The 22,853-nt window shown below is 39.1% G+C and overlaps 2 protein-coding genes across 2 annotated transcripts; one reads left to right on the forward strand and one right to left on the reverse strand.

Annotated features, from left to right (window-relative positions):
• The first annotated feature begins 6,988 nt into the window (after positions 1–6,988).
• Positions 6,989–19,713, forward strand: LOC103478300 (phospholemman-like). The gene is made up of 8 exons (XM_008432040.1): positions 6,989–7,139; positions 14,804–14,854; positions 15,978–16,019; positions 16,217–16,240; positions 16,408–16,482; positions 16,585–16,621; positions 16,698–16,741; positions 19,052–19,713. Exons 2-8 carry the CDS (start codon positions 14,821–14,823, stop codon positions 19,069–19,071), a joined length of 276 nt encoding a protein of 91 aa, XP_008430262.1. The 5' UTR covers positions 6,989–7,139; positions 14,804–14,820; the 3' UTR covers positions 19,072–19,713.
• Positions 19,417–22,470, reverse strand: LOC103478299 (uncharacterized). The gene is made up of 5 exons (XM_008432039.2): positions 22,413–22,470; positions 22,186–22,215; positions 21,818–22,097; positions 21,544–21,680; positions 19,417–20,831 (listed from the first exon to the last, which is right to left on the reverse strand). The coding sequence occupies exons 1-5, from the start codon at positions 22,444–22,446 to the stop codon at positions 20,485–20,487; spliced, it is 828 nt and encodes a 275-aa protein (XP_008430261.1). The 5' UTR covers positions 22,447–22,470; the 3' UTR covers positions 19,417–20,484.
• Between the last annotated feature and the right edge of the window lie 383 nt (positions 22,471–22,853).

The raw sequence follows: 22,853 nt of genomic DNA on the forward strand, positions 1-22,853 counted from the left end.
TTTCTCCCTGGCCTTTTAGCTGATACAACAGAGTTAGTGTGGAGCAATGTGTTGATTCAGCTGCTCATCAACTCCTTGGTTCACTGTGAGCTGGATTCTGTTCCTCAAATCGGATTCTGGTAAAGTCAGAACCACCGAATGGGAAGTCTGTGGTTGTTCCAGGACACGACAAAGTAAAGGCATGTGTGTAGGAGTAAGAGAGGTCATGCTAGCTGTTGGGCTGCTCAAAGTGTTCTGGGTTTGACTGTGAAAAAAAACCAACAAGTTTTTTAAGTTTGTGTAAAAGCAGTACAATATATTGATTTAAAAATGAATAGGAATGGATGAATTCCTGCGTATCTGAATGGGACAGTAATATGAATTCAAGTCAGAATGCAGCTGATGTTTTTCACTAAATAAGTATATAAACATATTAATGCAGACAGAGTAATGTTTGTGGCAGTTTGTGCTACCAACACCTCTTCCTTTTCGGGTTAATTTATGTGACCTTTTTTTTTAGTCACTGTGAGTTAACCTGTTCTTAGACCTTTACTAGTGCTGTTTATGGACAAACACACTTAAACACCACCATAACAGAGGTGTGTGTCCGGCCAATGCCTGTGAGATAACCTTCACTGTTTCGTGTGTGTTCACGTTGTGACCTTTCGCTGACAATAAATGACTTTGGGGACATTATGTTCACCAAATATCAGGAAAAAAAGGTTAAAATATTCCAGAGGAAAGTCAAAAACAAACCGAGAAAGGTCAGAGGTGGAGCAGTTAATTAGTTTTTACAACTTTTAGTACGACTGTGACCTTCTACTGACCTCTGGATTTGTTTTGCTTGTCGTTTTAGGTTGCATAATGAAGGCAAAACAGAGATCTGCACGGTTCAGAATATCTTTTTAACCTCAAGATATAGTTTAATGATTAAATGTAAAGGACACATATGTCGATTGTAGCTTGAGTGTGTCTATGCTATTATTAATCTCAGGCAACTCTAAATAAATGAGTTTTTGACCTTGATTTAAAGAAACTCAGCCTTTCTATTTCAGTTTTAACAGCAGTATTCCTGCAATGAGTATCTTCTGTATATTAAAGCAATGATTGTGTAATTTAATCTTTGGCATAATAGATGTCTTAGAGCACAGTGACCATTACCTAATCTCATTAGCAGGAACACAGGAAGCCAGCAAACAGTCAGACAAATGGCCATAGAGCAATCAGATGTTTTCCTTTTCTATCCCACAGAGGCGACACACACTAGACTCGATTTCAGTCTGAACATTTCAGCACTTAAACTCTTAGATATTTGGTTAATAAGGCTGAAAATTGTTAACATTTATGGAATAATGTGATAACAAACAGCAGCAATGACCAAACAATGATAATGTGACACAGACATCTTAGTGGAGGTGATTAACTCTGGGTTGTATCTTCTTTCTTTGCTTTGATGTCACCAGGTATCTGCTGCTAAATGATTCTGATATCACTTACACACAAACCTTGAGGTGTGTGTATTTGTCTTTGTGTCTCCATCAGACATGTCCCAGCAGCTACCACTTGTTAAGACGCTGCTTCTTTCTGCGTGACAGAGGCAGAAACAAGACTCAGAAACACCAACCTGTATGTTTTTGCACTTTGGGAAAGTGCAAAAATAAGGAAGGAGAAACACCTGAAAATCAAATTAACTGAGAACAAACCGCTTTTCGCAGTGTTAAAGCCTAATGTGACTCAGACAATTTTTGTAGGAACAAAAAATTAACGCCCTCTCCTGTTCAGGTAGGTAAAAGGAAAATGTCTGCCCCGCACCAGACCAGCAGAGTGAAAGTTAATCTACAGGGTGTAGGGCGCTGGGTGACACCTGGATACCTGACGGAGTATGGATACCCCAGAGACCAAAACGGAAACAATAAAACCTGTGGAGGAAGAGAAAGAAGGAGTGGAAAAACACGTCGTACAACACAAACTCTCTCCCTTGTGTCTTTGTGTTGCTTTTACATGAAACGATCTCTCTGAAGATGAAGCACAAGAATATGACTATAAATTATATTCTTATTCTGATGACTCAATTGTGGTGAAACAAATACTGATGTTGAAACAGGATAACTCCCTAGACAGGTGACTTCATCATCTGAATATGTATCATAGTGAGCCATTAAAACAACGACGAGGATCAGCTGAACCTCCGCAGGTTCAGTGATAGATGAGCCGGATGATGTTTGTCTTGTTTGAACTAGCTGGACAGCAAATATATAATATTCAAGGATTCGCCAACTATTTACACATCTTGTGCTTTATATTCATGGACAAATTTATTTCAAAAATATGTGTTTGAAGTAAATAAATAAATGAGATTTCAGGGTGTAGTAGAACATAAGATAAGGACAGAGATGATAAAGCCTACCTGTTGGTTTTACGCTTCAGGTTGGCGTAAGTTAAGGGATTTGCAGCTGAGTGTGATGCTGACAGTGTGAAGCAGCACATCTAGATCACCAACACATCCGTTTCATTGTGTTATTTTTTCTTAAAACTTGTCAATGTTGAACACTTGCTGATTGTTTGTGGAATAATACTACAACTGGCCTTCGATACATACTGTGCACACGTCAGGCCAGCAGTCATGACCCACTCACAATGCGGCTGTGCACATACAAATGTTTCTACCCCAAACAAAGAGGAGGAGCTGACAGTACTTATTCAGGTAAAAAGAAAAGACACTTTTAACATTGGACAGTCTTCACAAACGCTCCTCTGCTCCTGAATCGTCACCTCAGGTAAGCCCAAGGAGGGTGGGGTGAATTCGAAGCTAAACATGGAAGGTCATGCTTGTTTTTTAGCAAAGAATGAGTTTTTTGGTCTTCTATCTTTACTTGATCACAAGTAGTAATTTATTTTGTGCAGAGGGAATATGCAAAAAAAATTGTCCGTGTAGTAGACTGTGTCTGTTTGTGAGTACAGATGATAGTCAAGTGCTTTGATGAAAATGTAAAGTTTCCTTCCTGAGTTAAAAAGACAGATATATCCTCTCATATTTATTCATTTTGTACTGATGTACATTTAATCGACGACTGAGTAGATTTCTCTTTGTTCGATTTGGCAAAATCCACTGCTGCTTCAGGTCGGATGATAAATGCTTTCATGTTGTGCAAGGCGTTTTTTTTTTTTGGTTTTGGTTTACAGTTTGCATCTAGAAGACAAAAGTCTTTGTCAACCTTGGTTTGTTAAGTGCAACCTGACACTGACATTGAAAAGTCACCTGACGAAGGTCATAATGGAGTGACGGAAATAGAGTCACAAAAGGCCTCTGCTTTATCCTGGCGTCCATTTGATGCCCACCAGGGAAGATGCTGATGCAAACTCTCTTTTCAAAACGTTAGCTAATGAGGATGCAGAGAGCAAAATGTGTTGAGGTTTCAACAAATCTTCCAGTCGAGCAAAAAGAAAAGCATTTCATGAATTTAATTACAGGGTCCTGTAAATTCCAAAATGATAAATGCACTTTAGGCAGAGGGAAAATAGAAGAAACAGAAACCAGAACACATTTGATTTCCCTCTAGCCCAAGGTCAACACCAAGTGACAAGAGAGCCTGGCTGCAGGCGGGGACAGGTTGGCCATCTGGGCGCCAACCCACATAGTTGGTGTACAGGTGGTTATTTATTTAAAAATCTATTTAAATCTTTCAACAAAACTAATGCATAGTGTTTTACTTCATAATGTTAGCACCCACCTTTGCTTTTTGTGGTGTAACAGACGTGATCATTAGCGTCAAAGGCAATATAAACTGACAGAAAATGTATTATTAAGCCCAAGGAAACCTGAAAAACTTTTTCATTTGTACTACTTCCTGTATGTATGCTGGACAGCTTCAGTGCAAAGCAACATTTACCAGTAAATGTTGGTCAAAATCAAACTGTTATTGGTCAATAATTGCCAAAAATCACTTTGGTTCATTGGCAAGTTCAAAAAACATATTACAATAGCTGTGTAGTCAATATTGTTTTTCATTATAACTATCAATTTGACTGATTTCCATAAAATATCAGCCTAATGAGAAGTAATATTCTGTAATGAATCCATACTTATCATGTGATGTTCAAAATCAGATCAAGATCATGAGAGGTTGAACAAAAACTGTTCCGTAAATCACATGACTGACTTGGCTGGACGCTAAAACACTTTCCCCAGTCAAGCCGTAGGAACGTTTTCTATAGACATGCTGGGTTTCGACCCATAACAAAAAGCGATCTGCTGTTTACTCTACAAATATCCAGAATTCACCCCTGCTGACGAGGCACTGACCTCTCTCAGCACAAGGACGTTCTTCCCGAGGAAAGGGCAAAGTACACGGTGTTGCTGGTCTGCACGAGTGTAAGAGAGCGAGCAAAAAAGAAGTGATGAGAAAAATGTGTCACGATGCTGTTATCTCTCTCTCTTTCTCTCTCTGTGCGTTTTCCTTTGTCTCTTTCCAGCTGACTGTTTGTTGTGTTCAGGATGGGGCATCTCAGTCTGGTCACTTTGCTAGCAGGTAACCTTAACCTAGAAAGCATTATATTGTATTTAACACATGTATTACACATGTATTTATAGCAGAAAAAGCACTTTCCTGTGTGTTATTATTAGAACAGATGGATGAAATGAATAATTTTCAATCATTTAATTTTTTTTTAAAATAACGTGCCTTTTCTTTTTCTTTACTTTTTTTCAGTGCTGTTCTCCATTTTTATGGAAACTGAAGCAAGTAAGCCCATAACTTTTCTTTTTTTCCTCATTAGCTTTAGCTGATCTGGGAACCAGTTTGTGAATAAACCAGTTCAAACGAGGCTTGAGACTCACATTAGAGTGGTAGCCTTGAGTGAAAACATCCATCCATCCATCCATCCATCCATCCATCCATCCATCCATCCATCCATCCATCCATCCATCCATCCATCCATCCATCCATCCATCCATCCATNCATCCATCCATCCATCCATCCATCCATCCATCCATCCATCCATCCATCCATCCATCCATCCATCCATCCATCCATCCATCCATCCATCCATCCATTCATTGGATAGGTCTGAGTGAAAACAGATATGATCAAATTGTTTTTATTTGTAATGTAAAAGCAGCATCACTAACAATGTAACATTTATAATGATGTTGTTGCTCAAATTGAATTATTGTTATTTTTTATTTACTTTGACATTAGACAATCTTAACTACAGTTTGTTGTGCAGAATATGGTATTTTTTTGTTCTTCATAGAGTAACATGATAATGGGATTTTAACAGATTAGTTAGTCAGGTTATTTGTTTAACCAGCATTCCAAAGCTTTCAATCCTAAAAGAGAGACTCCTCAACATTAAAGTGTTTGCAACTTTTTTTCTATTCTTATTTTTTTTGCATTTACGACTACTACAAATAACTCCAAGCAGCTTAATTTGTCGTTGATTTAAAGCATGAAGAAAGCAGAGTTGTATTATTTCAGATGGTTGACCTGTTGTGTGCAGCAAAAGATGGGATTGAGACCACAAACGCCACAAATGATGAGAAAACTTCAGGATTTTCTCTTGAATCTTGACGGATTAAAAACTGTAACTAAACGTGTTTCTTTCTTTTCCATGTCTCTCACTATTGTCTTCAGACCCATTTGTTTACAGTAAGTATGAACCCTCGTTTTTCCTTCACACTGAAATATGAAACATAGTTTCACATGATTAAATATTTGATTACAATTTCATTTGCGCACTGCGAAAATATAGAAAAGTGAAACTTATTAACAGCTTTAACTCAAAATATGACATTCAACAAAATTTCCAACTCAAACTCAAATTGTTTTGTTATCTGACAGACTATGAAAGGCTAAGGATTGGAGGCCTCGTCTTTGCCGGCTTGCTGATCATTGGATCAGTCTTCCTTCTTGTCTGTAAGTTATCCAAAAACAAAAAATATACATACATTTTCAGCTTTTCCTCTTGATCCAAACTGTCCAGATATCTGCAAATCATTTAAAGAACAAATTTTCTGTCCTAGATAAAAACTGCCACTTCAGATCCAGGTGAGACATTTCTACAACTCGTGACTTTGTCTGAAATTAAATTTGCTGTCCATGCTGGCTCTTTCTTTGCAAGCTTCCTTGCTAACTGCTGCCACTCCCTTCTCCTTCTTTACCCAGTCAAAAAAGGGATAATGAAGGTGATATCTGATCTTGCTCCTGACAAACCGGTTCACGAAGAGGAGCTGGGAGGAGGCTGGCTGGTGGAGAGACAATGGTGGAACATTAAGAAGAAGAAGCACATCAGCTCAGAAGATTAGGCATAACCTGGACAGGCATAAAAAAACAGCAACCAGAAACCCCAAATTTATATTTTTGAAACACCGTCAATAATTAGCCTTCTGTGATGGTTTAAACTTGTTGAATCTAAATATCCTGTGACATTTTCCCCCCCAACATGAAACTTTATTTTGTCCAAATATGTCCTTACATGTCTATTTAATAACTATTTCCACTGTCTGTAAATATAGATTGATTAGACAGCATTATTTTTTCTTTCATAGACATTACTGCAATGTCGCATTCATGCAGGCTAATTGTAAGCTTTATAAAACGGTGTCAATTGCAAAAGGTGATATCTGATCAGTAATAGATACATGTAGTTATATTGTCTAAGTATTTAAAGAATTTGGGAAATAAATATCACCAACCTAAATGCATATAGAAATTCTAATAAAGATCTCTGTTGTAAAAGTTAGCAGATGTGTCAGTGTGTGTTCAATGCAGATCTGATCATTATGTCTTTATTTTTAAGCATTTAAACGTGAATAGCTAAACTCTGCTCGACTTAGCGCTTCTTATATCCGACGTTTTCCTGTGAGCAGACTCTGGATCAGCTTACCCACCCACTCGTGTCCGGTCGCTCGTTCTGAAGTCAGCGGAAACCGACCCGGGATCAGAAGCTCTTTAACAAAGCTGTAGCAGCGCTTTGAACACGGCTCCCCCACCCCTTTCTCCTCCTTTTTCTTTTTTTTAAACGAAAAGCCAACCTGTTGAGTGTCAGAGGGACGTGTTGAAGGCTGGGTGTGGGCACGCACAGTGGAGCGAGGACGCTGCTTCAGAGTCACGCATAGATATCCGCTCGCTTTCTGCGGCTGAATTTAACGAGTTTCAGGGTAAGTTTTCACCAAAAATGACCCTTTAGTCTCTTTACGTTGTTCGTGTTGTTTCTTTCCTCTGACAAATGGACAATTAAGTCCATTTTTTGGGAAACTTGAAACGAGAAAAGGCGTGTTGCGACTTTTTTTTTTTTTTAGATAACTTGCGTGCGCGAAAATTTCTCCCAAAAACTTGATGAAACACACACAAAAAAAATCACATTAAGTCATTTTGTCGGTTGTTAAAACGGCAACAAAGACTTCAGAGAAAAAAAAATTACCGCTACATTTCGTGCTACAGTCTGTAGACCCATGATTAAAAGTGAAATCTAGTTAAAGCAACATTTTTACCTTCAGTCCTGTTTATAGTTTCTATCGAGGCAGCCAGTACAAGTGACCGCACGCGCGCACTTACCTACGCGAGTGAGCAGTGGCGGTCCATGTATGAATAGCGACCGGGTGACCCCATCTCCTTCTTAATGGTGCCTTTTGTTGCTCAGTTTTCACTAATAAAGTAGAAGTTTCAGAAGTTCAAAACTTGTTGCGAGGAATCTACAGTGGGTTTATATTTTCTATATTTCACAGTTTACATACTTGTCAATGAAAACGAGTTTGAACAGCATAAACTTCTGCAATCGTTTAAAGACAAAGATTCAGGAGTATTCATCGGGGTTGCACCAATTAGTCGACTAGTTGATTCTTTTCTCTGCAATGACTTTTTTCTGGGCCAGTCGTCTAGTCGCAATCACGTGACAAAACTGATTTTTCCAAGGAAATGAAAAAAGATGGACTAGGTGAGTTTGTCAGAAAGCTCAAATTGTATAAAAATGAAACGAAACGAAAAAATCCTTAAAAAAAAAAAAAAAAGACTAGCGCAGTAATGTGCGACAACGCGAAATGATGTCAGGCTTTTTTTATCCCTCAACTACTCCCAACTGATCAGCGTCACCCTGCATATTGAAGCTTCTAACCTGGCAGCGTTACGCTCTTACAAAAATATGGTTTGACAACATCTGGAAACTAAGTCCAAATTTCATCCTGAGGATCTGATAGAGGTGATCTCAGCCGCCGTCTGCATGTCGGTTCAGAGAGCCGCTCGCTGCTGAGTCCACGGAGCTTCCTGCTGCGCATCGGGCGGAAAAGCAGCAGGTTTTTTCGTTGAATTCAACTGTAACCAAACGGGATCCGTTCATAATAAGTTTGGTTTGTGATGTTCCAAAAGCACCATTGTGGTCAGTGTGATAATTTGACTCCTATGCGAGTAGCTATCCAGAGATCATCAGCACCAGCCTGGAAAAAAAAAAGTCAGACCCGACTTTGTGCAACGAACTTTTCTCCGCTGCTCACGAAGAATGATCTGTTTATTGCTCTTTTAATTCTGCATAATAGACTTAGTAAAAGCTATTTTCACGGCAATATTTGCCGTGAAAATAGCTGATAAAGCCTCCAAGTAGTTGTGAAGCATGTTGCGCTTACGTCACTGTGACGTCACCGCGACTAGTCCACATCGACTCGATTATTATCATGATGTAGCCGACCTTAAAAAACATGTAGTCGTTCAACCCCAAAGTTTGTCAAATTCACAAAGACTTTGAGCCAGAGGTTGGCTTTGATTTCCACCTAAAACAGGATGGACGCCTCAAGATAACAAGTCATTGATCGTCTATAACTGGATCCAAATCTTTTTGTCTTCACCACATTTTCCCTCCAGTTTTATTTCATATTCATTCACACTTTGTACACAGTAAAAACAAAAGCCTTTAAATCAAGAATTTGGTTACAATTTTGGTTTTCCTGTAAGTGACAAACTATACTGTACATATCGTTAGTTTGATTTCACAAAAAGTCTAACTAGAAGTGCTAAATGTACACTTATTTCAATCCAAATGTATTAACAACTGTATAAAAATAAAATAAATGTGATTTCAAATGATTAGATCCATTTGGAAACATTTTGTTCCTAAACCTGATGAAGCTCTCCTTGTAGCCAACCTGTAGCTTGGTTTCTCAAGCTTATAGTGGAGTGTGGTGTGTTTGCGAGTGTGTGAGAGAAAGAAGGCCAGCTGATAAGAGCAATGGTGACTCGTGTTTGCCAAGTATCACAAGGACAGCCTGAGAAAAGGACAAGGGGACAGAAACCGTTGGTGAAGCTGTAGTGACGGAAAACTCTTAGCAGTTCCTCTGGCGAATGTTGATGAAGGATTTAGATCAGGGTGTCGTCTGCATATCGACACGTTCCTTCTGAATCAGTGGTAGTCAGAGGGAAATTAGTGTTGCTTATAGTTGTCAGGTGGGATGAAATGATATTTACATTGCCAGTTCCAATCCTTGAGCCATGCTACAAACTTTGCATTTGTAAAGAAAGAATCGCAAAGCAAGTCAGCAAATTTGAGCCAGAAATTAAATTCTTGCTCCTAAACGTGCGTCAGAACAAGTTAGGTTTATAGCTCTTTCCAATAACAGCAGGAAAGAGTTCGGGATCCAGAATGTGGTGATAGAGTTATTTATTCTTTCACAGATGAGACAGACTTAGCTCTCCGTCTTCACCTCGCCTCTCGTGATCACAGCAAAAACGACGGGAGAAAATGAGAGAAACACTTTGGCTTTGGAGGAGAGGAACAGAGAGCGCTCAGAGGCACCCGCTCCCTCCTCACCTCTTCACGCGACATTTTGTGAGCTCACAAACACAAATTTAGAAACCCCGACGAGGAGGCATTGATTTTATATCAGTATCATGGCCGTGACCTTCACTGCTTTCACCGTTTGACCTCAGAGCTGTAAAGCTCTGCTCTGATGAACCACAGCTAATCCTTACAGATTTAGCAGCCATAAACGTTCACGGATAATGCTTTTAATTCTGTAACTATTGATTCAGATCTTAGACCGAGCATGATTTTCAACTGAAGTCTGGTTGAATGAAATTATAGAAATGGACTCCATCCCTTCGTCCTGTGAGTGTGGCGGCAGAGCGAGGCACATAAAGTCTGTTGTTAGCGCATGTGGTTTCCATGTGTGACTCATGGTTGGAGTATGCTGCACTCCCTCGTGCTTTCTGCCTGTGTCCCTCCTCCTTTCCTCGGTTTCTCAACCTCGCTCTCCCTCATCTTCCTGCCTCTCTCCTTCCCTGAGGTCTAAATTCCTCTCTCCTACTATCCTTCTCCTGTTCACTCTTTACTTCCTTTTAAATGAGCTTTTCCTTTTCTTGTTTCACTTTATCCTTTAACGCACCACCTCCACTGAGTCTGGCTTTTTCCTTCCTGTCTCTGTTGCGTTTTTTTTTTTATGTCAGCCATGACAGAAGTTGCTCCATTTGTTGGAGCTCATCCTTGGTCAGTATTCCTTAGCCGGTATCTAGCGGACAAGTTGACAAGACTTTAAGGTTATCCGTTTCCACTTTAAAATCCTTAATTCCTGACTCTTCTCTCTTTCCAACGATTAATGGGAACTTAATCCTCAAAGAAATGGAAGCGGACTCAGCCGTCGTCGGTGTGTTCAGGCTACAACAAAAACCTTCCCCTGCATATGTGCGCTCCCTGAGGATGTGTTGCACACTGGAATGCACTGATGCTAATTTAGGCATAAAAAAACGCCCCTGAAAATAGACAGCTGCCTTTGTAGTGCAGGAACACAAACACACGTGTCTGTGAGTTCAACACGTTGGAAAAGTACTTCCAAGCTGGACACACATGCTGTCAGACGTTTCATTAGCACACCGACTGCGTGTGATGGGGGACGCCAACAGGGAGGTTTTCACCGCTCTGAGTCAGTTTGCCATTTCGCCAATCCGTGCTCCCATTTCACACTCTCGTGTTGACTTTTTTTTTTTAATCTATTCCTTCTCCCATTTCATAACCACTTCGGCCCCCAAGTCACAGCAGCTGTGGACGTCCACAGTCTGTTCTGGCCAGGCTGTTTTATTGCTACCCATTAGTGTGGGTGCAATCCAAGTGATCAGGTCTGTCGTCTACAACTACAAGCAACAACAAGATCAAGATCAATAACAATGTTCCACTTTATTTTCTGCATTATAATATTTACAGAAACTTTGGCGATTTAAAGTATTAGTTAATAACTTTATCCTGACTCTGCTGTTTCAAAAGAATCTGGAAACATTACACCGACTGTGTTTTTAATCCCAGTTCTGAGATGGAAAATGGTGATCGACTTGAGACATTGTGAAACATTTCAATCACTTATTTTGAGTTATTTAACCGCCTACTGATGTAATTCATCAGCTGAATCAACTGTTTTTTCTAAACTAGTTTACAATTATCTTACCCACAATGCACTTAATCCTTATCCTTATTTAAAGCAGTTCTAGAAAATCAATGCAGGACCCGTATGACCAGCGACAGCAGTGAAGATAATCTAGTTAAATGTAATAACACGATCAACTGCAGCCTTAGGAGAAACAACAGCTAAGTAGACTATGCTAGTTAGCAAATCTTCCACAAGTTTCTGCATGTCTGGTCTTCAGGGGCGAGACGGGTTTGTTTATTTTAGCGTAAACATACCAGTTTTGCTTGCAGATTGTATAGGTGAGTTACGCCTGGATGGTTTGTGCAACTTCACTGATGTTGGAGAGGAGAAGAAGAGAGGCTGGACTGCAGAAACTGATTATGGGCTCAAGAGCAGAAACCCTAGAAGCCCTGCCACTGGGACTTAGTAATGTAATGGATAAATGGGTTGAAAAGGCTGAAGAGAGGGAGGGAAGGGGGAAAATGGCAAAAGTGCAGGGATGTGGACAAGTGTCTTTTAAGAACAGGGTACAAGTAAAGAACAAGTTTAAACAGAGTGTAGAGCCAAAGGGAGGGGACAGAAGCTCATCCAAGGAAGAAAAGCAGTGGGTAATAGTGGCTTTAAACAAACAGGCAATTCTTTCAGCTTTTAGATTTGGCAACAAAAAAAGTAGTGAAAGAGATATGTGAAGCAGGAAAGAGAGAAACAGGAAAAAAGGGGGAAAGTACTGCAGTGAGAGCTGAAAACAAAACCCAGTCAGAGATTGGCTTAGTGGCATGACAAAGCCAGAACAGAACAGTCTTTATTGCTGCAACAGGCGCTGCTGGAGTCGTCGCTGCGCAGGGGGAATTCAGGCCTGGGAGTAAAACAATCCTCCCCATCAGCTGTGATTTCACAAGATTCATAAATAAGTCGCAAGATTGGAAGCTAATGGTGCCAGAATGCCTGGCAGGCACACCCTGGACAGAACCGGTACCGGTGACAACATTAATCTCACACAATGTTCCTTCAGTTGTGTACGTTGGAGCAAACATGGTGGTAAGAATTTGCCTCAAGGCTTAAAAGTTCTTTCCTTGGACGGCTGCAGGTTTATGACAAACATGTCATCTGCTTTGGTTTTCAAATAACCATATTGTAGACTTGATTCCAGAAGGTCTTTATCTATGATTTCTCTTGGAAATTTAAATCCTTCCAAGTCTTTATTTGTAATATTGCAATTGTAAAGTACTTCTTGAATGCAATATTTGGTGGAGCAATATTTGACATGCCTTGGATTCAAATTCTACATAAAGGTAGCTTTGTAATGATGGACAAGACGGAAAAAGAGTCTTAGATCAGTTTTGTCATTGCATTGTTTATTATAAGTATCACAGTTATGTCTTCCTGCTGAAGACTGCTTTTAGCACCTTGTGGTCCATTCTTGTGGTGAACCTGTTTGTACAGTCTAAGACATTCATCTGGCGGCTTTAGTTTAAGTACCTTGTGCGACAGCATGGCTCTTTTCTCTTCAAACAGCTGCTTCATGACACGTACTGACTGCACTCTACTTTCCCAGCAAGTTGCTGGACTTTTATCTTTGCTTGAACACAAAGCCTCCAGCACTTTCCTCCCATGCTCCACCTTATACAAACATTTGCTGTAGAATATGATCGTGCTGGTGGAGGTGAGGAGGGAGCGGCTCCTCAGGCTCCTCTCCGCTTTCCCTGCTGCGTGCTCTTCATCGCTCTTCGTCTTTCGTCTCTTGCACGTCTCTCCCTGCTCTGTCTTTCTCTGCTGGTCGCCGGCCAGCTTCCCATCCTCTGCATTCCCCCGGCGTCGCCTGGGGTTGCTGTGGGGAGGCACCAGGAGAGAAGCGCTCATCCTGTTGTTTTTCTTTCTCCCCCTCCCTGCTGTCAAACTCCAACCGGCAGCCAAGCGGGAAGAGATACCACTTTAATAACGGCCTTTATTTTGATCCCATCAGACTCAGCTTTGGTTTGTTTTACACCTACAAACCTTGACAAATTCATTTAGCTAAAGTAATGAGACAGTATCTTGGGGTATCTTGGGGATTATTAGGTTGGTTCTATAGAGCAGACTTTCTGCCGCTGTAAGTGTTGCATTTTCACAGACCTCTCTCACATGTGACTGTGTGTGAATCTGGTCCCGCTCGAGTATGCTCTTCCCTGTGATGCACCCAAAGCGGAAAAGTGCAGTAAGTGGAAAATCACTGTCAGACTGAGGTGTGTCAGCGCACCATTCACATGGTGCATCTTCCCCAACATGGCAACCATCGCAGCAACTAACAACATGGGAGCTGATCCGCTCGGATGACGCGTGGAATCTAAATAAAGCGCCAGGAAATGAGTTAATAAAGGAAGATTTAAAATGCCCTGCAAAAATGTTCAGATCCCTTTTTTTTCTCTTTTTTTCTTACATGGTTTTCAAAGTTTTTGTAGATATAAAATCTGTAAGGCTTGCTGTGCTTTCTTTTTAACCCATTTTCAACCTGATAACCCTAAAAAAAATGATGATGCCGCTTTTCTTCAGCTAACTAGAGTTAATTTCAAGATAGATGAAGCTAAATGTAGGAAAATCGTGGAGGAAAACCTGATGGAGCCTTCAAAAGATTTGACACTGAGGTGGAAGTTCAGCAGCTAGCAGGATAATAACCACCTAGATCAAAACATATCTTTGTGTCATAATGGGTCATTGACATTCAGGCGTAGAAAGTAGCAAAATGAAAACTAGCTCAAGGCGTATTAGTTCTCCACAGCATTTTATTCCTGTTACATTGATTTATTATCGTCAGGAGCTAGATCTGAGAACGTTTGCACAGACTGAGTGCTCTTTTAATAGAATATCAACATTTTTATGCCGATGCTCTGCAGAAAACAGGATTAATACATCACTTCAGAGCAAGAAAAGCTTTAAAAGCCTGAGGGCCGGATAATAGCAATCTGATGGACAGCTGCACTGAAGCAGGAGCAAAGAAGATTACAGTTCTGAAGCTTTAACATGGGAACCTTGTAATGCAGTTACCACGAGATATTTAAGGCCTTCATCCCTTTGTGGCCATGAAAATCACCCCAATTTTCAGCCCATGTGAAATAATTGGATTTCTTTGCTTGCGAGCGAATGTTTATTCCTCAGAGGTTCGGGTCGCCTGGTGTTTCTGACTCGTTCTGCTACTAGGCCCACGGCACAACAAAGAGTTTTTAACGTCACAAACGCGACACATGACATTTAAAATGTAAACATTTTGGCGACCCTGCATTCATGTTTGAAGCAGCAAATTCATGGGAACATGAGCTTCAAGTTGATTTTCTGCCTAGATTGTCAAACAAATCATCATTTCCACTCAGTTTCTCCGGCTTTTATTTATATTTTCTAACAGAACCTGACAGAGATCAAGAGTTTGCGTTGCATCATATTTAACCTATTGTACCTTTTGTCTGTTTCAGATCTAAACAGAATCAAGATGTCAAAGATCCTCACTTTGGTGTATATGACCTGTAAGTAAAACTGAATATCTTGATTTCTGCTGAGTCGTTTAAACTGTCTTTGAAAAATAGATATTTTTTTTAAATGTATTTTTTAAAGCATGAGTTACTACTCCTCGCTGTTTTTATGTTTCCATTTGTGCAACTATGAACATCAAGACGCATCCAATTTACTGAAGTATTTTGAAGAGCAGCAAAGACTTTTCTAATTGTCATATTTACAGCTGGGGAAACGGGATGTCATAGATTCATATAAATAAATGTTTCTTTAGCCTCGGACGAACTCACAAGAAAGATTTAGTTTGATTTACTTTATAGGATTTATAGGACAGTTTTTGTTAGAAACCTTAGAAATATTTAGTAATGTGAATCTTTCTTCTCACTGAAGAAGTCAAATTAATGGTTGGATTTCTCATATTTTTTTAGTGTGACATTAAGAAGCAATATAATGTGATTTACATATGAAACCAGTCTAATTAACCAATCTTATTTACCTTGGCAAAGGTCTAAAAATCAACCACTGTCCTATTTTGCTCCACTGGAGGTTTGACTGACAGACCGGCCCACCAGGTCATGTCTGGACATTTTCAGTTAACAATAGTTACCCAACATTTGTCAACTCAGTGACTTTCTTGCTATATTTAGCAAAATTTCAGTCAAAACAAATTGGTATTGGCCAAAATCTGATTTGCCAGATCAGACGTCTGAAAAATCGGTTATCGGCGATTGGTCAGAAAGCTGCAATCGGTGCAACCCCTAGACCTTACTTTACCTCTTTTCACAGTGGTGCCAGGACTGTACTAAAAACAGCACAAACAGTAATGAGGGCACATCTGTGCTCTCTACTCTGAACCGTAAAGTTTTAATTAAATATTTACTGTTTAAAGAGAACCTAAAATGTACTGCTTGTGATTATGCAGATTATTTTCATTTTGTTATTGAAGAATCTTTGTAAGAACCTGCCTTAATTGAACCATATTTACACCAACATTAAATGTCAGCTGAAGCACTGATCCTGCAGAGGTTTGCATTTCCTGTGCTGTTCTTTTCCTGTTTGTGAAATCGCGTGAGAGGTTTGAGGCTGTGGTTCACTTCACTGATGTGTATCTCTCTCTTCTTTTTTTTTTTTTTACAGTTTTGTCCCTGGTGTCTGTCAACGCAGAGGCCACGAACTACAGTAATGTTTTTAAAACATTTTTTTGCCCTCACGTCAGGTTTTATATTAGTTCAGGACAACAAATGTGTTACTACTGTGACCTTTGAAAGGCTCAGAACGAGGCCACCATGTTTGCTCATCACACTGTTTACATTGGGTCACTTATTAATGTTGCTGTGCATCCTCTCTCTGACCTTTCTTCTTTTCTACTCCAACAGACGGAGAAGAAGCGTTTACATTTGGTAATTCACTGTCCTATCACAACTGCAATAACAAAAGTTAAATTAGTAACATTAGCTCTTAGTATTTGAACCAAGATGTTTGGGGAAATTAGTTTATCCAGTTGGGCTCCTTTGCTAATATTTATTGTAGCTTACTGTTTAATGATGAGCGGCATTTGTTTGTGCAGACTACCACAGGCTGCGGGTTGGAGGCCTCATCTTGGCTGCTGTCCTCTGTCTCATTGGCATCACTATCCTGCTCAGTAAGATACACACTATACACACACACACACACATCGTGGTAAACATGTGATATTGCTCAGAGATACAGCCATCGTAAAAAATGAGCATCTTTTCTCTTTAAGGTGGCCACTGCAGGTGCAAGTTCAACCAGAACAAGAGGTGAAGCTTTTAAAAGCACACATATAGATCTGTGTGAAACTAGAGTGGAAACGCTGAAGCTCTGCTCTCTTTTCAGAAGGAGGACAGGAAGCAATGCTCAGCAGATGCTCAACGACCAAGGTACTCTAATTTACACTAATCTGCAATTAGTTACCTATCAGCCAACAGATTAATATCAATATGTCCAAAAATAAAACCGTAAGTAATCCTCAGAGCTGTAATTCCCCTTATTTACCTCTTTTACATCAATATAACTTTAGACATCTTCTAGACTGTGTATAAAAGACAGGATTTTTGTACTGAATATATTATCCTCCATATTTATTTACTCAATATTTATTGAGCTGGATGGGATCTAATATATTTTCACGCAATGACATGCAAATGAGTTATTATCTTTAATGTAATACAGTTTTGCAAAACTTTTCTTTGGGGATTAAATACTTATTTCCAGTGCAGCATATAGTACAAATAGGCAAGAGAGTCATTAGCTATAGCTCTACTGATTTTATATTTTAAAATATTTAACATAGGATGTTTTTTTTCAATGAAAAAATGTGATTCTTCTACAATCTGCCCTCCAGATTACATCGCAGTTAAATATTATTTATTTAAAAATATTTAACCTTCTGTGTTACGGATGCCGATCATTGTATATGAATTGACTAAAGCTAAAACAAATATTGCAAAGAAAACATATTTTATTTAAAATTGTCTGTCAGATAAAACAGATATTTTTCATGGAATATAATGTATCAGATTTACAAAATTAGGAGGACTATTGATGGATTATTAGCGGATGCAAAAGGCGTAATAGTGTCTTAGATATTCAGAGTTCCGTTTCCATGTTAGTTAAATTTTTCTGGTTAAAAGCTGAATTTATTCCATCCATCTGTTTTGTCGGAAACACACAAACACACACACACAGCCATGCTGTCGGCGCTGGCCCGAGATGCCTCGGATCTCGCTGTTCAACAGGTGGTGGGACGCCGGGCGTCCGTCAGGTGGAGGAGGGGCGCAGGGAGCGGACTGGAGCTGCTGGAGGTCACCACACTTGTGCTGCAGCAGCTATAAAAAGACTCAGCAGTGAACCCGTTGGAGGGCAGTCTGCCTGATTGTGCATAACTCTGTTTTATGCAATGTGTTCACAGATTTTAGATCTTATTTACAAAGGTCATAAAATATCTTCTGTTTCAGTTAAATAAGCGATTTAATAACTAGTTGCACATCTCACCAATTGCAACATTACAGGGATTTTTATTTATTAGTTTTGACAACAAATATTCCAACAGATTTTTAAAAACTTTCACAAGTCTAATAGAGTAAAAAATAAAACTGGCCGGTCGTGATAAATATATTTTCATCATATAAATCTACAATTAAGAATGTATTACGTGATCCAGACATATTCACTGTTTGTTTTCTTCTCAAACATACAGTAAGAGTAAATTGTTTGGGTTTTTTTTAGTGTTAAGTGTTGGATTTCCTTATAATTATGATTTGTAATATTATTGATTTTATCTATGTCTATTAAGGCTCCCTCAAAAAATGAAATGATACATCTTAAGGGGGTTATCCTTGCATTAAATTAACAAAATATAAGTCAGTCGGTAAACATGATGATGACGATGCAATATATTTTAGAAAACCAAAAATATTCTTGAGTGTTGGAAAACTTGTACAGCTAGTTAGACAAACTCCCTCTATCTTAGCATATCTTACCAACAGACTGAAAAAGCGAAATGTTGGTGACCAGTAACACTTTCACATTTATAAATGGGTCAGCTGAGAAAACAGCCACAAAACTTACTGGTTCTTGTAAAAGTGTTGATCTTCAATAGCTGCTAAAATAGCGTCATGTCCCACAACATTTTGTTTTCGATTTGCTTTAAAAAGTTAAAATCTCCTAAACTAGAGGGAAACTATCCCTGATAACAGCTTTACCAACTATCAAGTAGAATGTAGAGTTATAAAAATGGATCTTCCAGATATTTATATATTCATATAACTGTACATGTATTGTAAAACAAAATGCAGATAGCTTATTGCTACCTGTGCTTGATGAGTTTAAGCCGACCCGACCAACAGGCTACACAGCATATCTTATGAAGACAAGTTTGGTAAGCCATGAAATTATTGCAGCTTTGACGTAAACAAAATACAGCACAGACTCACATGGAACGATCTGTAAGCATTTCTTCTCAGCACCTGCAGGGATTCACTGCAACCATGTTTTCCACTTACGTATACCTGCTCTGTCTCTGTCCCCCTCCCTGCCTGTTATCACCAGCTTTGTCTTATTTACATATTTGTTCCTTCTTGTAAATTGTCTCATTTTAGAGTCAATGTTGATGAATTTTTAGGTGAAGATTACAAACGGGGGGGAAAAGTCTCTGGTCTCTGACTTCTCTTTCCGTGTTGTGCTTACAGGTCGTGCCTGCGACTGCTAGACAACAACCTAAACACACCGACTTCTCAAATGTCCGGCCAATAGAAACCACAGAGCAGCAGCAGCGGGATTTATAAGACCAAGCACAGGCTTTTGCTGTTATTTACAGAAATCCACAGAGAGCTGTCGGCATGCACCGGATATTAGGTGTGAGGCCTTCTGCCTGACAACTGAACTACTGACCTGCAGCCTGTTACATTCAGATACATTGTGCATGAAACTACGTCGCTTTCATTTCACTCAGCTGAACTCTTGTGTATTTGGGAACCTGTTGGTCTGGGATTGACTGAGAGACTGCAAAAAAGTTTGTGTAATTTTCCAAAAAGAGAGCAAACATTTCACAATTCAGCTTGTGTTGGCTGACTGAAATGAAAGTGGCATCGATAATAATGCAAACATACCACCAAAAATGATGATAAAGCTCCCTGCAGGCTGTGTCTGTCGTCACGTCTGTCATGTATTCTGTATGTGTGAGGTGAACACTCATGTAGATATTAGTCACCAACCTAACCTGCAGTCTGTGTTTTTGTGTCAAACCTGTGAAGTGAGTGATGTTCCTTCCCCAGGTTTTGTTTCATGGAGGAGTGTAGTGGATTGTACTGTTAAATGAGTCCTGTTTCTATAAAATAACAGTTAAAACACATGTAGGAGTGGACCTTTATTCTGTGAGTGTGCAGTGATGCTTTGTGTGACGGGCAAGAAATGAATTAAACCCTAAAGCTTAATGCAATGTTGGATTCTGCAGATCACATAATGACCACAAGAGGGAGCAAATAAGTTTATAACTTATATGTACCATAACACGCTAAAAATGGTGTGCAACTTAAATGAAATAACTGATTTAATATCAATCTTGTCATTTTGTTTATCATAATTATTACTAGTTTTTATGGGAGAACACATTTAATTACCAAACCCACCTCATTTTATTGCAGAGGGGGCTCAAATCACTGTTTTACTAATCCCAAGAGGTTCTCATGTCTTTCCAAAGAAAGAAAAAGAAAAAAAGAAACTGGATTAATAAAGCAGAATTCATATAAAGACAAAATAAAATGTTTCTTTATTCAGCAAGTCACAGCATACATTATACCAGTGTTTCTTCATGAAATTCTGACTTATAAGGGTGACTTTGATGTTAGCATAGAAACATTACATAGCCATTTTAGCAATATATAAAGGTGGGCAGAGGACCCAAAAGTTGTAAAGATGTAAGCGTAAGAACTTCAACACATTCTTATTAAAGTAAAAATATTCATTCAAAGGCTTAGTTATTTGATAAAAATTTACTCAAGTACTGAGTGACTGATCATAACATGTTATCTAAATGTAATTGAGTAAATGTCTTATTTATGATTACCAGAACATAATAAACCCGCTGCTAAAGCCTGTCTCACTGCACATTATAGTTGGTTTCTTATAATGCACAGATGAAATTAAACTCTTCATCATCAGACTTGCTGAACCAGCGATGGTCTCCTTTTTTCTCCATGGCTCCACTCATGTCACAGTCTTCTTTATATCCATCCCTACCCCAGAGTTTAAACTCTACAACATTATCATCAACCCAGAACCAGAAGTCCAGAGTGCAGGTGTAGCGAAGGCCGATCCATATGAAGGGACTGTTGGCTTTCTCAGCCTCCAGCTCAGCAAAAGCCTGCATCTGTTCATCCAAGATGGAGGCCAGATCTCTGTGTTTATCTCTGCAGTAGTACAGAGCTTCTTCCCAGGTCTTGTTTTGGTCAAACAGTTCAAAGGGGGATTCTAGAAGATCAAATATACAAATAAAAAAAAAATGGCACAACTTAAAATAAAAAGTACACATATGTTGTTCAACCAGAGGAACATTTTTTAGTTTTTCATATGAGTCTACTCTGGTTAGCCGTCACATTTCAGAAAATGACATAAGATGTGAGGATCTTAAGTTGTTTTGATTTTTTATTTGATTTTAGTGTCATTATTCTGTGTTGGTTTCTCATTTTGATTACATGAGTCTTGTTCCTGTTTTTTGCTCTTTTTGTCCTTCATTTTTTTCATTAAATCACAAAAATCTGCTCAACGCCTCTGCCTGCTGCCTCTGGGTCCATCAACACAACCTGCAGCGTGACATGAGAGACTTTAATCTGAATGTGACAAACTCACAGGCTGACTCAAAGGTCTGAACGGGACATTAAGAGTCCCTGAATGCAAAATATCTGATTCACCTTATTGAATTGAAAATAAGACTCATACAAACTTTTCCAGGTTAAATCCAGCCTACACGCAGTCCAGAACATACAACAGCATCACTTTTGATTTGACAAAAGTTGGTAATTTGCTTTAAGTCTCCTCACATTGTTGAGTTTGCCAACATTCAGCTTTCTTTGATATGCTTAAGTTAATGTTCACACTGATGCATGTCGAGGTGTTGGACCTCCATCTTTTCTCATATTTCAGCCAACGAGCCTCATTTATGGAGGGAGATGTTAATTATTACCTATCTTATTTCCTGTGATGTTCACTTCACAGAGGACTAAAGGGTTTTTTGGCATGATGGTGACATAACGCCCCAGCGCTGGACCAAATGAGTAGAGATTGTTTATTCCAACTTCGAAGTTGGTGATGTCATAAACCCTGAAACAAAATGAGGAGAAGTCGAGAATGGTGATGTGAGAATAATCCTGGCTTTAGCTGTGTGCAATTATATTTAGAGTGATGTTGGCATAAACATAAAGCTGAAAATACGAAATAAATCAATTTAAGGTTCTTACAGCTTGTTGTTGACGCTGTTCTGTAGAAAGTTCCCAATGTAGATCTTCACCCCAGCTATATTAGAATGGTTAGCGATTTTGTTGTATATTGAGATGCAGGAAATGTTGTAAACACCCTGCAGATCAACGCTCCACCAGGAATCAGGCAATTCTTTAGTGTTTGAACATGATGACGGATTTCCATCGATGGCTTTGGCAGAGCTGTAGTCGTCAGAAGAGTAAGTTGAAGACTGGGAGGATTTGGAGTTTGTTAGATCTACAATTTGAGTGTTACACTGAGCTACGGAAGAAAAAGAGGTAATTTGATTGTAGAACTTCAAAATGTCTAAAACAGTATAATGTCTAAAAGTGAATACATTTGGTCCTACCTGTCGTCTGCTGGGACACCCTCAGCCTCCCTGTGAAAACATTTATTTTGAAATATCCTCAAACTGCACTTGTCATTCACCCCTTTCATTGTTTAAACTATAACCTTCGAGGAAAGTAATGGAAAATTTTCACATACATGAAAAAAACTAAGAGAAGGACTGCAAAATTGTTTCATCATGATTTTCTTTTTTCCTGGTGCCAGACGGGATCAAAATGAGCCACTTACCAATCAAACCGATGAGCAACAGACACCACAGCATGTCTGAAAGTACAATAACAACAAAAAAATCAAAGTAGGAATGGCGGTTTGTGCAGATTTGTCCTCCTTCTGTAAAAAAAAAAAAGAAGTAAAAAATAAAAGAATAAAATAGCATCTGCCAGAGCAGGTTATATTTGTTTCAGTAACTGTGGCACGAGACTTCTAACTGAATCGTTGTCCACAATAAACCTCGCTTATTGGTCACTTTCTGAACTGCTTCTGCTACATCCGCTTGTATGAAAGCAACTTATTATCACAGTCACAGGTTCACAGTCAGACTTGTAGGTTCAGCAGTTCAACATTTGCATTTTGTCTGCCATGGGATGCAAGCAATTTGTTTATTAGTTATCAGATCAAATTTATAAATCAACATCTAGTGAATTCACTCTTTGTGCGAAATGTCCTACA

The sequence above is a fragment of the Poecilia reticulata genome, linkage group LG16 (assembly GCF_000633615.1).
Source record: "Poecilia reticulata strain Guanapo linkage group LG16, Guppy_female_1.0+MT, whole genome shotgun sequence".
Lineage (NCBI taxonomy): Eukaryota > Metazoa > Chordata > Actinopteri > Cyprinodontiformes > Poeciliidae > Poecilia > Poecilia reticulata.

What these genes read in the sequence shown, in the direction of transcription:
- LOC103478300 (XM_008432040.1), top strand. Translation starts at nt 14,821, where the DNA reads ATGTCAAAGATCCTCACTTTGGTGTATATGACCT. An exon ending in AGAAGAAGCGTTTACATTTG is followed by an intron (nt 16,241 to 16,407) that starts GTAATTCACTGT and finishes TTGTTTGTGCAG; the next exon opens with ACTACCACAGGCTGCGGGTT. An exon ending in TGGCATCACTATCCTGCTCA is followed by an intron (nt 16,483 to 16,584) that starts GTAAGATACACA and finishes TTTCTCTTTAAG; the next exon opens with GTGGCCACTGCAGGTGCAAG.
- LOC103478299 (XM_008432039.2), bottom strand. Translation starts at nt 22,446, where the DNA reads ATGCTGTGGTGTCTGTTGCTCATCGGTTTGATTG. An exon ending in GTTGCTCATCGGTTTGATTG is followed by an intron (nt 22,216 to 22,412) that starts GTAAGTGGCTCA and finishes ATGTTTTCACAG; the next exon opens with GGAGGCTGAGGGTGTCCCAG. An exon ending in GGTGTCCCAGCAGACGACAG is followed by an intron (nt 22,098 to 22,185) that starts GTAGGACCAAAT and finishes TTTCTTCCGTAG; the next exon opens with CTCAGTGTAACACTCAAATT.